The sequence below is a fragment of the Megascapheus bottae genome, chromosome 9, assembly GCF_031878675.1.
Source record: "Megascapheus bottae isolate mThoBot1 chromosome 9, mThoBot2.hap1, whole genome shotgun sequence".
NCBI lineage: Eukaryota > Metazoa > Chordata > Mammalia > Rodentia > Geomyidae > Megascapheus > Megascapheus bottae.
The window spans coordinates 56,295,109-56,308,501 of record NC_143517.1 but is presented as its reverse complement, the minus strand read 5'-3'; the positions used below and the strand labels follow the sequence as shown (position 1 = coordinate 56,308,501).

At 43.5% G+C, this 13,393-nt stretch overlaps 2 protein-coding genes across 4 annotated transcripts in view; one reads left to right on the top strand and one right to left on the bottom strand.

Moving 5' to 3' along the window:
• Positions 1–213: 213 nt before the first annotated feature.
• Positions 214–6,458, bottom strand: Ndufb9 (NADH:ubiquinone oxidoreductase subunit B9). The gene is made up of 4 exons (XM_090339371.1): positions 6,286–6,458; positions 3,475–3,667; positions 2,529–2,642; positions 214–499 (listed from the first exon to the last, which is right to left on the bottom strand). Exons 1-4 carry the CDS (start codon positions 6,384–6,386, stop codon positions 368–370), a joined length of 540 nt encoding a protein of 179 aa, XP_090195497.1. The 5' UTR covers positions 6,387–6,458; the 3' UTR covers positions 214–367.
• A 51-nt stretch (positions 6,459–6,509) lies between these two features.
• Positions 6,510–13,393, top strand: part of Tatdn1 (TatD DNase domain containing 1) — a 32,653-nt gene continuing 25,769 nt past the window's right edge. For 2 of the 3 annotated variants that reach the window (XM_090339365.1, XM_090339364.1), the window contains exon 1: positions 6,510–6,556. In XM_090339365.1, coding sequence (XP_090195491.1) covers positions 6,535–6,556 — 22 coding nt within the window. In that variant the 5' untranslated portion in view covers positions 6,510–6,534. The remainder of the gene's footprint in view (positions 6,557–13,393) is intronic. The other variant, XM_090339370.1, reaches the window with a different exon arrangement.

Here is a 13,393-nt window from a genome sequence, read left to right as displayed (position 1 = left end):
ACATGCTGCCTCTAGGACCACCTACTCTTTTCCCATTAGTGCAATCACTAGAAAACCAAAGAGGGGCTCTGAGCCCTCACTTTTCCTTCTCAGCTTTGACTCTGCATTGTGACACAAAGCCCTCAACCTAGCATTTGTTCAGGGTGAATCTTTGATTTGGCTACTTTTCCCTTACTGATCACACGAGCTATCAATATTATGACATGTGACTGGTTTTCTTTACATGGTAACAAGAACACTGACGGCAGTCACATGACAGAAAGAGCGTAGGCATGGCAGACTATGTTCAGTATTTTTTTATTAGGGCAAGTGTATATGTTTGCTAACATACTTTCCATTGTCACTTGCTAGCAGGAAGAGTGTGTTTCTACACTGGCCGTTCCCGAGGTCTGGTCACAATGTGCCACCACAGTGGGGGCAAGTCGCCCTCCTTTCTGGCCGGAGGCAAAGCTTCAGTCTTTGGACCACCTGGTGGGGTTTCTTCCTGCAGCTGCTTCACCTAGAAGTGGGTGGGGAAGGAGTACAGGAAGTGTGAATGGTTCACTCCCGCTAACCCCCTCTGCCACTGCCAGGCGATATGTCTATTCCCACAGGAAGCTCATTCCGTACATTTTTATGTATCTGCATTACTCCCACACTTTACTCACATAGGTGAGCTTTTTCCTTTTTTTTGGAGGGGGGAAGGGGGAGAAAGAATGGTCCTGGGACTTGAATTCGGGGGCCCGGGTGCTATCCCTAAATTTCTTTTGCTCAAAGCTAGAGCTCTACCACTTGAGCCACAATGCCACTTTCAGCTTTTTCTGTGTAGTTTATTGCAGATAAGTGCTTCATGGTTTTCCCTGCCCAGGCTGGCTTTGAACCATGATCCTCAGATCTCAGCCTCCTAAGTAGCTATAACTGAAAGCACAAGCCACCGGCACTCAGCTCCTTTTTCCTTTCTTAAAGCAGCAAAGTGAGAACTCTCAGTCTTCAAGCAAAAACATGGCAGTTACCTTTCCAGTTCCCCTGGTCATAGTGCCTTTACTGGTCCCCCCAGAAAAGCATTCTTGTTATCTCAACTCTTCATGAAACCTCAGTTCATAATACTTGAAATGCTAACTGCAAACAATACCCCCCCACACACACACACATACACATGTGAAAAAGCAGTCAATTCTACCTGGCTCAACCACCCCTAGTTCTAGCAAATTCTGAGATCCCCAACAGGCCTAAAAGTTGACGTTCCCTCAGCAAATAGTGCTGGCTGACAGTGGAGGAAAGGCGGGTAAGCTACAGGAATGCTTCAGGGGACAAGAGGTTATAGTGGCCAATGCAGAATGAAAAAAAAACCCACTTGAAGCTTCAAGAGGTTGTGCCACTTCTTACAAAACAAGATGCCCCTGGTCAAAGTGACAGATAACCATTATCCAACTTCTGCCGGCTTTCCTGCGCATTTGCTTCCATGATTCCTTGCTATTACTTCGCTCCCTCTCCTTCTCTCTGTACTGAGGATTGAACACAGGGCCTGGCTTGCCAGACATACTCTACCACTTGGGTCAGCCCCAGCAATTTTTGTTTTTGTTATTTTCAAATAGGGCTTTACTTTCTGCCCAGGATAGCCTGGATCAGGATACCGCAGGTAGGGTAATTTTTTATATTTTGAGATGGTGTATCTTGTTTGGCTTCAAACATCAATCCTTCTGATCTCCATGTCTCAGCCTCCCAGCTAGCTAGGAGTACAGGCACGAACCACCGGGTCGTATAATATTTACACAGGGTCTTGCCAGGTACCCAGGTTGCCTCAAGCTTGTCTTCCTCCCTCAGCCTCCTCAATGCTGGGATTACAAGCATGTACTACACAGGGGGGTATTTTTTCCTTTCTTTATCCAGTCAGACAATCATTTCCTTTTGAATAACTTTTAGTTCTCTGTTACTCTGGACAAACTGGGCCATCCACCTTTATCCCGGCATCCAAACAGCTCAGTATTATAAGAGGAAAGAAAAATTGCTGGAAGAAACTGGTGTTATTCCACATTCGCCAGGCAACCTCTAATGGCCTTCACCACTGCCTGGCCAACTCCAGCAAGCTCATGTTCTCCTCAGCTAACTCGGTTTCTACATTCTCCACTTACATCAGCCTCTCCTGAGTTCATTGCATACTTGTGCTAGTCCCAGTAAGCACGGACTGCACTTGCTACTCTTCCTTCTGCTGTCTCCAATTTATTCTTTACACTATATTCAGACTGAGCTATGAAGATAACTATAAAAGGCCTATGACTTCTGAAGTTAAGAAGTATTAAGGTATGTGAAGGTCAGGCGAAGGACTAAGAAGGAAGGGAGATGCAAATGAGAGAAGAGAAAAGCCAAAACAATCAGGGAACACATTTTCACTGATTGGCAAGATGGTCAATAGTAAGCTGAACACACAGACACCTAAATATTTTAGTTCTGGCAAGGAGCCAGAGCACATTCCAGGGCAGGAACTTGGGCAAAATCTGTCCATGTGCTGTCTGAGCTCTGCAGTGAACAGCAAGGACAGGAGGACATACCTCTCGCTCCCAGCTTTCCTGTCGTAGTTTATTCCACTTCTCTCTCTTGGCAAAGTAATCAGGATACATTGCCTTCTCCGAAGGATGCCAGTAATCTAAGCACCATTCCGGAACCTGCCACGAGAGCAAATCACAGGATTTGTTTATATACCACTAACAGATCTGCTCAGGAGCTAAAAGTAAAAAACGGAGGGGTATTTTTACTGCAACTATCAGCTTGTTCCTGACTCTAAGCAATGAGTGGCAGAGTATAACAGGCAGGGCCCAAAGATGAAGAATGCCTTCAAGTGAAAGATTCTGCAGCTGAAATTGACAGAACAAAGAGAGCCAGGGTTATTCCTCCTTACTTGTGTTTTCTAAATGCAACCAGTGGTTTTATGTTATTTGGAAGTAGCACTTAAAAGTTTCTCAAGAAATACCAAATAACAATCCAAATGGATCTTTTTTTTTTTTTTTTGCCAGTCCTGCGCTTGAGCTCAGGGCCTGAGCCCTGTCCTTGGACTTTCTCAAGGCTAGAGCTCTACCACTTGAGCTTCAGCACCACTTCCAGCTTTTTTCTATGTATGTGGTACCGAGGAATTGAACCTGGGTCTTTGTGCATGCTAGGCAAGCACTCTACCACTAGGCCAAACTCCCGGCCCCCAAAATCGATCATTTTTAAATAGAAACCCAAAGTGATTATTTTTAAAGTCTCCAAATGAGTTATTTACTAAGTAATTTAGCACTCAGCTTTGCCAAAAAAATACACAATACAAAATCTCAAAGCCAAATTTAAGGAGAAAAGTCTTAATGGTATGAGACAGCTGATGCCTGAAATAACAGTATGTCAACCATGAGGAAAAGAAATCTACTCATCCCTTAAAGGGCAAAGGATACAAAGCTGAGATCTGGACTGAGACACACAGCCTACCTACTGAACATAGCCACCACTGCAGTCCTCACCTACCTTGTAACACTCGTATCTCTCGTAGGAGGTGCCCCCAGGGGAGTCAGGAAAGATATATGGCTGGGGGTGCTGATTTTGCCAGAATTGTTCTTCTGCCTCCCTCAGCAGCAATGTGGCCTTCATCATATCCTTTTCATTCCGATGTTTGTCAAACTGGGCTCTCAGCAAGCAAGCAAAGTACCGGTATTTGTCCCTTGAGCCAAATGATTTAGGGAGATTAGAAATGTTTTCTACCCAAGTAGGCAGTACAGCCTAGGCCAAGAGGAGCCAAGTTCCTCTAACGCCACCTGGACGAGCAGTGCAACTCCCTGCTACCTCCCATAAGTGCACAACAGAGCAGCCACTCACAGCTTGCTTCACAGCTTTCCAAGCAGCAAAATAATAATCATAACAACAACAGCTCCCTGTACTACAGTGAAGAAATGCTGACTGACAAAGAGAAAGAGAATTAGTAAAAGAGAAAAGCTATCACTTGTTCATTTCATACTGTATTAAATAGGGGGACACAAAGATGAGAAATAAGGGAGGAGGAACATTGTGAACAGTTTCACTAGAATCATTCAGAACTGAATTTGAACCCAGATTCTGATGCAATAACCTTAGCCAAGTTACAATCTGGTCCTGAAGAAACTGTGGGCAGGCTTAGGAGGGTTTGACTACAGTCCAGGCCTCAGATGACCAGGGACTAAAACCTCCAGTTGCAGTGACAGGATACAGGAGAAAATACTTAGACTACTAAGTTATGAGATGAGTTCTGTCTTAGCTTCTCTACCAGTAACTGGAAGTAAGCTACTTTCTCTAGACCTGGGGCTCTTTTTCTTAATGTTAACAGTGCCTCTTTTCTAAGGTTGTCATCAACATTTGGTGTCCTATAACATAAAACACTTCACACAATACCTGATATATCTCAAAGACTCAATAATTATAATTATGGGACAGAAAACTTATAAAAAGCCATGGTTTATTTTATGCCTGCACAGAAGATTAAATTCAGGGCACCGTCCCTTGGCTTTTTTGCAATAGGCTAATGTTCTACCAGTTGAGTCACAGTTCCACTTCTGACTTTTTGCTGGTTAACTGGAGACAGGAGTCATGAATTTTCACACCCAGGCTGGCTTCAAACAGTGATCCTTAGATTTTAACACGTGAGTAGCTAGGATTACAGATGTGAACCACCTAGCTATACATGACTTTATAAGCATGTGTGTTAACTGCACAGAGGTTAATTACTAAATCCTTGAGAACAATTCTGAGCTATGGCTTAGTATCTAAATCACTAATAATGTTATTAGCCAAGAGCTCCCCTCCCCCCCAAAAAAAATCTAGAGTCAGAATGACAGCGAAAAGGTTAAGTTTGGTTTCAAGGAATTTAGAAAAGTTGTGCTCCAGAGAACAATCAATGATCTAACAAATGGGAATACAGTTCTTCAGGTAAATGAGCAGAGATGGTTAACTCAAGTTCCAGTATTAAATAGGAGTACCTCTAGTATACACAACATTACAGCCTTGCTTGGAACCACACAGAACAGCTCGATGAAGGCAAAAGAAATTGAAGTAATGGCCGAGAAGAGTTATCAGGGAGCTTTGAAAATTGTGTGTCATTATAGTTATAATAACTAGTTTTTTTAACATTTCTTCTAGGATTATTACTTTCATATTCCCAGATGTAGCATTTCTGAATTCATGATGGCTTAACTTGCTTTGTATGATTAATAATTCTCTCAGTTATCAATTAGTATAGAAGTCCACTGCTCCCACTAAACCATTGACTTTTACTTATTTGGCATCAAGTATTGAAACTGAATTGCAAATCCTGTCATAAGTAACAAAAAAAAATTCATGGGAAGAAACTCACAATTATACAACCTTTAACTTGTCACCTTCCTGTCTAGCAAAGAGAAGTATGAACACCAATTTGCATTCTAGGCTTTAAGGGAACCCTCTCCAACTCCTCCAGGTTTCAGCTTTTTATGTTTTGTCCCCTCCTCCCACCCTCTGACTGGCACTAAGTTTTAAGATTGTGTAAGAGTGGGGCCACATCTTGGGTTTTCACCATTTTTTTTTAACTGCATTTAGGCTACAGAAATCTACATATTTTAAAACCACATTCTAAGCCAAGTCCCCCAAAGGACAGAAAAGGAGCGAGTTATGGAGGAAGGGGAAAAACATGCAAAGGCTAGATAAAGCTAAAAAATGAGAAAGCCAAGGAGAGAGGGAGTGAATGAGGATGCTTTGGAGATGGGTATTTTTTTTTCCATTTCAATAAATATAATTCAAAAGTGTTCAGAGGCACAGAGGCATTTCGTCTTTGCAATCTTTCCCCTGGATATTTAAATTTTCTTTTCTTCTTTTTAATTATAATCTTGACTCTTGACTCGGCCGTAGGGCAGCTGGGCTGCTGCTTCAGCTAAGAGAATCCCTAACTCCTGAATTGTTCTGCGGTCTAAAAGAAGAAAGAAAGGAAGAATGATACACCCCTGTCGCGGTAAACAGTACTAGGCAGGGTCGTGAAGAAGGCGTTCTTGTGTGTGATCGCTGGACCACCCGTTTCCTTGTTTTTATGTCATCATGGAACCCGCAGGGCTCCAAGGAAAACGAATGCCTATGTGGCCCTGCGCCTCACATGCATCCCGAGGTCCAGCGGCCAAGGGCGGGGAGGTCTGGATTCGAACCCGGACCCAAAGGGCGTGTCCTGGGGGCAGCGCGGACCGGTCCATTCCGTCCCCAACGTCCTTGAGCCGCCCGGTTCCCCCCCAGGCCTTCCGGCCTTCACTTCGCTCCCCGAACCCCACCTTCGCTCCCTTCTCCCACCTGTGGACACACCACGACTCCAGGTGTCGCAGCGCCCGCTTGTAAAGCCGCAGCACCTTCTGCTGGTGCGTCAGGTAGGCCGGCGGCGCGCACAGCGCCATGGCGGCCGCCCCGCGCTCCTTCAGGGACCCGCCGGGGCTGCGGCGGCGGGGAGTGGGCGGGACCGGAAGGGCGGGGCGAGTGGCCGGAAGGGTGAGGAGAGCCTGCCACTTCCGCTTCCGCCGGGGAGGAGCCTGCGCCGCCGCCGCTATGGGTCCCTTCAGGTTCATCGGTAAGAGGTGGCTCTCGCCGCTTTCGCGCGTGTGTAGTTGTGGAACTTGACGAACCGGATGGTTATGGCTTGTGTCCTCCTCCGTGTATGTTACTGTTCGGTGAGGGACACGGAGGAGGAGATTTGGGGGAGAGGCCCGGCCTGGAACGCCTGCGGCCCCCGGTTCGAATCCCCCGCGCGCCCTCCGAGAAGATGACAGCTTCCAGAGCCTCCGGGACGAACCGCCGTCACCAGATGCCTTTGCCGGGGGGGAGAAGGGGGGCGCTTGGCCAAGCTTTGCCCAGAAACACGGCTCCAAGATCCGGTCCCGCGCTGCTGCGGGTGAACGGGGTGGATGACCCACAAGCAGTGGGGAGAACAGCCCTCTGCCGGGCAGGCCCAGCGACCCGTTCTGCGGCGGAGGCACGAGAAGGGGGAAGGCGGGGGTGGGATCCCCGGATGGGGAGCGATCGGAATTACCAGGCCCTCAGGGAAACCTGGGGGACATGGTAAGGCCTAGCGTTCGTGAAGTGACCTGGATAGTCCCGCTTAGTTTCACCCTACATAAAGTGAAGCCTTTCCTCAAGAAGCATTTCTTCATGATAGAGGAGTGCCAACCATGGGCCTGGGCTACGGGGTCGTGGGCATCATCTTGGTGGCATGTTCCATCTGTGTACAGGTGGGAAGTGACAGTGGTCACGCCCGTGCCATAATAGGATAATCCTGATAGTTAAAGGGAGATTTAGCAAGTCATAGGAGAGACCTGAGCCTTTCAAATATCACGGCCATGAAAAAAAAGAGAAATCAAGGAGATTTGTGCAGCAAATAGCCACAGAATGTTTGTGGAAGGTGATGGGAAGCAAACAGCTAAGTATGGCTCCAGATTTGAGCCAATGCAAAAGTAAGTAAACACGAAACGGAAGCACCAAGTGGTCTGGCACTGTATAGAAAAGCTACCCAGACACACTTGGGTTCATTTCATTTGGAAGTCTTAAATGACATCCAGATAGAGACATCATCTAGACATTTGTATAGTCTTGACACTCTAGAAACTGTTACACACTTATATCTGAGTTATTTAAGGCAGTATTTTTTTTTTGAAACTATATCATACTGCTTTAGTTTTCAAACTGGAGAAGAGCTGTAGTCATACAAATGGGAGGGACAGTGTTAGTGATATAAAAACAAGCTTTAAGGGCTGGGAGTGTAGCCTAGTGATAGAGTGCTCACCTAGCATGCACAAAGCCCTGTGTTCAATTTCTCGGTACCACATAATCCGAAAATGAAAAAGCCGGAAGTGGTGCTATGGCTCAAGTGTGCAAGGACAGTGCTGAGGCACTGAGATCAAGCCCCAGGACTGGCCAAAATAACGACAAAAACAAGCTTTAAGAAAGCTGTGGTAGAGCCGGGGTGGGGCCCAGATGTTCCTGGAAGGTTGTAAGAGCATCCTAATCTGTAATAGGAGGAGAGATGGAATAAAGTCATGGAATAGCTCATTAAAGTGCTCTAAAAAGATGTGTAGTATAGAGCTAATTCTCTACCTCAGACCATGTCTCTAACCCCATCTCCACCTCCAGGTTTTTTGTTTACTCAACTAAACTTTTTCTTTTTCTTTTTTTCAGAGCTCTCAGTTGCTCTCCTCTGGATATCTGATTCTCTTAGCCACATACAAAGGCTTTTTTTCTGCAGTCTGGCTCTGCCCATTTTTCCAGCCTAATCACTTTTGTGCCCAAAAAACACTGTGAATGCTGTTTCTTATTCTGACATATTTTGGAGTACCAATTTGGGGCCAAAGTGTTCCCTATGCCTTTAATGTCATTCAGACTGCTCCATTGCCTGGATGTTCTTTAAGACTTTATAACTCTACCCTTTACCTCGTTATTTGTGATTAAGTATGTATCTGCCTATCCCTCAATACTAAACTTTAAGGCAATTACTAGCATTTATCTTTATTTCCCAGGGACTTATTTAATAAAATGATTATTCAAAGGAATATGAACAAATGAGTAAAAGAGGGCATGTGGCTTTAGTGCTCAAATTTTTAAAAACTGATAAGCTGGGTGCTGGTGGCTCGTGCCTGTAATTGTAGCTACTCAAGAGGCTAAGATCTGAAGATCGAGGTTCAAAGCCAGCCCAGGCATGAAAGTCTGTGAGACTCTTATCTCCAGTTAACCACCAGAAAACTGACGCTGTAGCTCAAGTTGGTAGAGTGCCAGCCTTGAGCTGAAGAGCTCAGGAACAGTGCCCCAGCCCAGAGTTCAAGCCCCATGATTGACAAAAAAACAAACAACAACAACAAAGAAATCCCTGATAAACATAAAAAGGTAATTTTCTTGAAATAATTAGGATACTTTTCTTGCATTTATAGTTTCAGTTTTCAACGTAACTATTACATGTTTAAGTATATCATTCATTGTAATGAATTTATACAGATACATTAAAACAGATTTTTTTCTTCAAAACATGATGTCATTTTAAAATTCCATCTTTGCTACAACTTAGTCTGATAGTTAGTCTTTTATTCCATGTCATTTAAAAAACTTCTTGTGAACACTATACTGATTTATTAACTTACTAAGTAAGTCGTGAACAGAATTTTGAAAGACCATGTTAGATCAGTGGGAGATCTGTGAATAAGCTTTGCCTAGAACACTGGAATGGGAAATTAAAACACTGTTAGGACACCAGCTATAGATTTTTGGTTGGGAACAGTTGACTATCCCAATTGTAATGTTTCTGTAGTTCCATTTTCTCCAATTGCACAAGAAGTAGCTTCTCTTTCCAACGATACTCCATTTCTAATGTGGAGAAGGAAGGTGGAAAGCAGAACTATTAGTACACAACTCTGGAATACCTTTACAGTGAGTTCTTGGGGACCACTTGAGATCCAAACCACTGTACCCGATAGTGTTGAAGAACTGATTGTGTGGGGAGTTGAGAAGGGAAGGTGACATTCACGTATCTGGTGTCAGAAGTGGGGTATGGAGAGTGGACGTGAGAGTCTACTTAGGGAAAGCGACTTGTGTTTCCTCACCTCAGGCCTTGGCCTTCTGAAATAGCTGTAGACAATAACAAAAAAGCGCGGATGACCATGTTCCCATAAAAGTGTATGATGTGAAAACTTGAGTGTTTTACAGTTTTTACATGCTCAATTACTTAAAATGTAAACTCACTCTTAGCCTAGAGTCAAACACAACTGAGCAGGGGAGCCAGATGCGGTGGCTCATACCTAGACTTTCAGCACTCTAGAGGTGGCAGCAAGAGGAGCACCAGGAAGAGGTGAACCTAGGGTATGTGGAGAGATAGTCTCAACGCACAACAGAACAAAAGGCCACAGCTCCAGGCAGGAGTTTGCCAATTCTTTGCTCTCGCCCATTTTTCCTCCCCATGGTGTTGATTTGCTGAAGGAACTGGACTGACTGTTCCAAAAATATCCCTTCTTTTTGATTTATCCGTTTCCCAGTAGTAGTATCATTTGGCTTGCTCTGTAGCCCCCTGTATCTCTTGTAAACTTGAAATTATATTGAAAGATCAACAAAATCTGAAGTAATGTGACATACCTTATTTGCTGTCCCTTTGTATCTCTAAATCATAGGTGACAGTCACCTGGACATGGTTCACTGAGTTCAAACAGTGAGGCTTTACTTTAAGGTGTGGTTTTTCTCTTGGTTGTTAACAATGCAAACAAGTGTTCTCTGTTTTGTTTTGAAAAACATAAGCACATTATCAGATGTAGTTTTTAGCAAAGCCAGCTACTTTTAAAAGTTAATGAAAAGGATACATGTTAATGAAAAGGACACATCTTCATCTGTAGAGTGTGACATACCACTAAATTTATAAATCCCTCAATGTCATTCCCTAATCGCATAGTACAGTTTTCCACTTTGCCTTGTTTTCCTTCCTGCCATTTCCTGCCAACTCCCATCTTCTGTTATCTTTTGTAAGCTGTTTACTGCACTTGTCTGGAACTAGATAGAAATTGTTTTTCTTTTTTTCTTTTTCTTTTTCCAGTCCTTGGGCTTGAACTCAGGGCCTCAGCACTGTCCCTGAGTCTTTTTGTGCTCAAGGATAGTGTTCTACAACTTGAGCCACAGTGCTTTTTCTGTGTATGCTAGACAGGTACTCTACCACTAGGCCACGCTCCCTGCTCCCAAATTGAGTTTTATACAGTATTGTTTACTTTTTAATTTCCCTGTCAATAAGCATACTTCTGAATGCAAACATTTTAATCTAAAAGACACTTCCATCACAGATCTGTGCATTTTGAACAAGTTAAATATATAGAATTTTGACAGCAAAACCAGTTGGACCACCTTTGGCTGTTTTTGATGATGCAATCAGGGATGGAAGCATTGACCACGTGAGACAGTCTGGCAGGTTGCTAATGTCGATCCAGATTCTCTTTAGTGATGGCATGCTACAGTGTTTGTACAGTGCTATGCTCAGTAATAATGATAATGACATGTTCTAAGCCTTTGCTCTACAAAATGCCTTCACTTACATTTCTAGATTTGAGACGTATTTCATAGGCCCAAAAGAAAACTTCAGTGCTCATCCTTCTAGTAACAACTGAGGCTCAGCAAGGCCCAAAACTACTCAGTTAATAGTTGGCCAGGTCGGGAGTTCTGACTTCAAGGCCCATTTTCTTTTCATAACTGCATAATGTTAGTTCTTTCATCTTATGTATGTCTTGGAACTTGATCATAGATTGACTTTTTAGTTCATTTGAACTTAGTCATTTTGCAGAAATTTGCTGCAAGAACCCCGTCTTAATCAGTAATCCTAATATGGTGTTTGTTATCTAGGCTCTGAGTAGCCACAGGTAGGATCATGTCTTGGGCTGGGTCTGTGCAAAATTGCAAAATCTTATCAAAAAATAATTAAAGGGCCAGGCGAGGTGGCTCATATCTGTAATCCTAGCTACTCAGGAGACTGAGATGTGAGGATCAAGGTTCAAAGCCAACCTGGGCACAAAAGGACCTGGGACTCTTATCTCCAATTAACCTCTAGAAAATGGGAAGTGGGGCTTGGGTCAAGGGTAGCCTTGAGCTGAAGAGCTCAGGACAGCATCCAGGCCAAGTTCAAGCCCCATGACCCACAATAAATAAATAAATAAAATAAAGCAAAAGGACTGGGAGTATGGCTCAAATGATATGTACTTGTCTAGCAATTAAACCCTGAGTTCCAACCCTGGTGCCATCAAAGAATACAAACAACAAAAGGTACAGGTTTTGAGATCATCACTCATCTGCTGATGCCCTTATGTCTTTGGAATTTTGCCTTTCCTTCACTAGTTGAAATGCTTGAAATACTTTCTCCATTACCTCTCTGGTTATCCAAACCACCATTCATTTTTTAAGGTGTCTGAAATATTGTAACAGCACATCCTGGGGTCTAGATTAGAAGGAATCGGTGAGAATGTGGCAATATGTAATACTAGAAATAATGTTGAAGTCTATTGATAGGCAGCTGCTTCTCCCCTATAAAAATTGGGAGGTTATCCTAGTGCTGAAAGCTAAAGACTGATTTTTTTGTTTGTTTTTTGGCAGTATTGAGGTTTGAACTCAAGGGTCCAACAGTGTTCCCAGCCCCTTTTATAGGAATTGTTTTTCAGATAAGATCTTGTACATTTTTTCCAGGCCAGTCTCAGATACAACCTATCTTTTTCTTGTGTATCTGAGATTACAGAAGGAAACCACTGAGCCACCCTTGTTTGTTGAGATGGGTTCCAGTATCTTTTTGCCTGATTGGCTTCAGCTTGTGATCCTCCTGATTTCTGCCAAGTAACTAGGATTCCAGATGGGCCACTATGTCCAGCCTTAAGGATATTTATCTTAAATATAGAGGCTTATATAGTGGAGAAAGTATTTCAAGCATTTGGGCTAGTAAGATAAAGTCACAATGTAGAAAAGTTCTAAAGATAAGGGCATCAGGATGATGAGCACAGTTTGATTTTCTCATCTGATTACTTCTTGTGCTCTCTTAGGATCGATAGCAGGTGGTTTTCCTGTACATTCATGACTTCAACACTAGACCAGTAACACTCCTCTTAGATGTGACACCCCAAAATTTACAGATGTTGCCATATATTGGAAATGAAGTATGAGGGTAGAGGGACTAACGCTACAAAACTGGGGTCCCCTGCTCTGCACGTGCCACAGAGGTCTTCCAGCATCCAGGTACAGTAGTGTCTACACACACCTGGATGTAGAATACCCTTTGCCTTATCTGCATGTGGTCCCATGCTCTGTCTTCAAGACCAGCTCTTCTGGAAAGCTCTTCTCATCACGCCTACCAAAACAATGTTGCCTTTCCCATTTGTCCCCAGGCCCATCGTCATTATTTAGAGACTCCATCACTGTAAACAGTGCACTGTCTATAAGATCTCCAGGTATGCTAGGTTCTAGGAAGACGGTGAAAATAAACATGATTACATGGAGCACAGCTATTGCATTGCACATTCTATTTATAATTCCATATAATACATGGATTCGTGTGTGTAGGCACCAAGTGCTGGCTTACACTGATGTTTGTGTTTTCTAATTCCTGACATAGAGGTGGTCTTCCTAAGTATATGATGAAAAAAGAAAAATAAGTGTTTCCATTTCTATTACTTTCATTCAGGCTCTTTGAATCACATGTGTGAACTTTTCCTAGTTTTTCATTGAGACTCACTAACTCCACTTGTTCTACTGTCCACAAAGATGCCAGAATTAGATCGCCACATGTATATCTTGCTTCTCTACTTAAACATCATCAGTGTTTGCCCTTGTATCCAGTGTGGTCCAGTAAACACAATGTCTGCAACATTACTGGGTCCTGCTTACTGGGCATTTTCTTCTCCAGCGATTTCAACCA

What these genes read in the sequence shown, in the direction of transcription:
- Ndufb9 (XM_090339371.1), bottom strand. Translation starts at nt 6,386, where the DNA reads ATGGCGCTGTGCGCGCCGCCGGCCTACCTGACGCACCAGCAGAAGGTG. An exon ending in GAGTCGTGGTGTGTCCACAG is followed by an intron (nt 3,668 to 6,285) that starts GTGGGAGAAGGG and finishes ATTTGGCTCAAG; the next exon opens with GGACAAATACCGGTACTTTG. An exon ending in AGAGATACGAGTGTTACAAG is followed by an intron (nt 2,643 to 3,474) that starts GTAGGTGAGGAC and finishes CTCTCGTGGCAG; the next exon opens with GTTCCGGAATGGTGCTTAGA.